The 1,066-nt window shown below is 61.5% G+C and overlaps 1 protein-coding gene across 1 annotated transcript in view; it reads right to left on the bottom strand.

Moving 5' to 3' along the window:
• Positions 1-9: 9 nt before the first annotated feature.
• The window catches only part of LOC104508309 (Y' element ATP-dependent helicase YJL225C-like), a gene marked incomplete at both ends in the record, with an annotated part of 1,661 nt that continues 604 nt past the window's right edge, over positions 10-1,066 (bottom strand). The window contains 5 exons of the mRNA XM_010149881.1: positions 10-195; positions 273-339; positions 392-567; positions 645-780; positions 941-1,044. Of these exons, the coding sequence (XP_010148183.1) occupies positions 10-195; positions 273-339; positions 392-567; positions 645-780; positions 941-1,044 (669 nt within the window). The remainder of the gene's footprint in view (positions 196-272; positions 340-391; positions 568-644; positions 781-940; positions 1,045-1,066) is intronic.

The following is a 1,066-nucleotide window of genomic DNA, read 5'->3' on the forward strand; positions in this document are numbered from 1 at the left end:
CCCCCGAACCCTTCAGCCCCGGCCTTGACTTTCCCGGTGCCGGCATCGGAGCTGGTGGTGACCTTGGGGTTGGCCCTGGCGTTGGATCCGGCGTTGACCTCGGTGTTGGATCCGGGCTTGGAGAGGACGTCGGAGCTAATGTGGGCATCAGTGTTGGCCTTGGCCTTGGGGTCAACGTTGGATGTGGCCTCGAAGCTGACCTTGGACACGGTCTTGGAGCCGGCCTTGCGCCCAGCGTTGACCCTGAGCTTGGAGCTGGTCTTGGAGCCAACATGGGACCTGGTGTTGGAGCTGCCATCGGACAAGGCCTTGGAGTCAACGTTGGGACCAACATTGACCCTGGTCTTGGAGCCGGCATCGGAACAAACATTGGACGTGGTCTTGGAGACACTGTCGGACACGGTCTTGGCTCTGATGTTGGCGCTGGAGTCGACATTGGCGTGGGAGCCGGCATCACAGTCGACGTTGGCCTTGGCGTGGCAGCTGGCGCCGGTGCCGATGTTGGCTCCACCCTTGGGGCTGATATCAGATCTGCTCTTGGAGCTGGTGCCGGAGATGATGTTGGAGCTGGTCTCCAAGGCAACAGTGGAGCAGACATTGGTCCCGGTCTCGGAGCCGGTGTTGCGCTCAGTGTTGGGGCCAACATCGGTGCTGGTCTCGGTGGTGGCGTCAGAGCCAGCGTTGGGCTCGGCATTGGGGCGGTTGGCCCTGCTCTTCCATCTGATGTCGGCGCCGGCGTTGGACTCACCGTCGGTGCCAGCGTTGGAGCCAACGTCGGGGCTGGAGTGAGCGCTGGTGTTGGCCTTGGCCTTGGAGCCAATATTGGAACCAACGTTGGCTCCGGTCTTGGATCAGCTGTTGGACTTGGCCTTGGAGCTGCTCTTGGAGCCAACGTTGGCTCCACTCTTTCAACTGGTGTTGGACCTGGTGTTGGACTTGCCGTTGGAGCTGCCGTTGGAGCCAACGTTGGCTCTGGTCTTGGATCCAGCGTTGGACTTGCCGTTGGAGCCGGCGTCGGAGCCAACGTTGGCTCCTCTCTTGGATCTGGTGTTGGACTTGCCGTTTG

Source organism: Eurypyga helias, unplaced genomic scaffold (assembly GCF_000690775.1).
Source record: "Eurypyga helias isolate BGI_N326 unplaced genomic scaffold, ASM69077v1 scaffold29674, whole genome shotgun sequence".
Taxonomy (NCBI): domain Eukaryota; kingdom Metazoa; phylum Chordata; class Aves; order Eurypygiformes; family Eurypygidae; genus Eurypyga; species Eurypyga helias.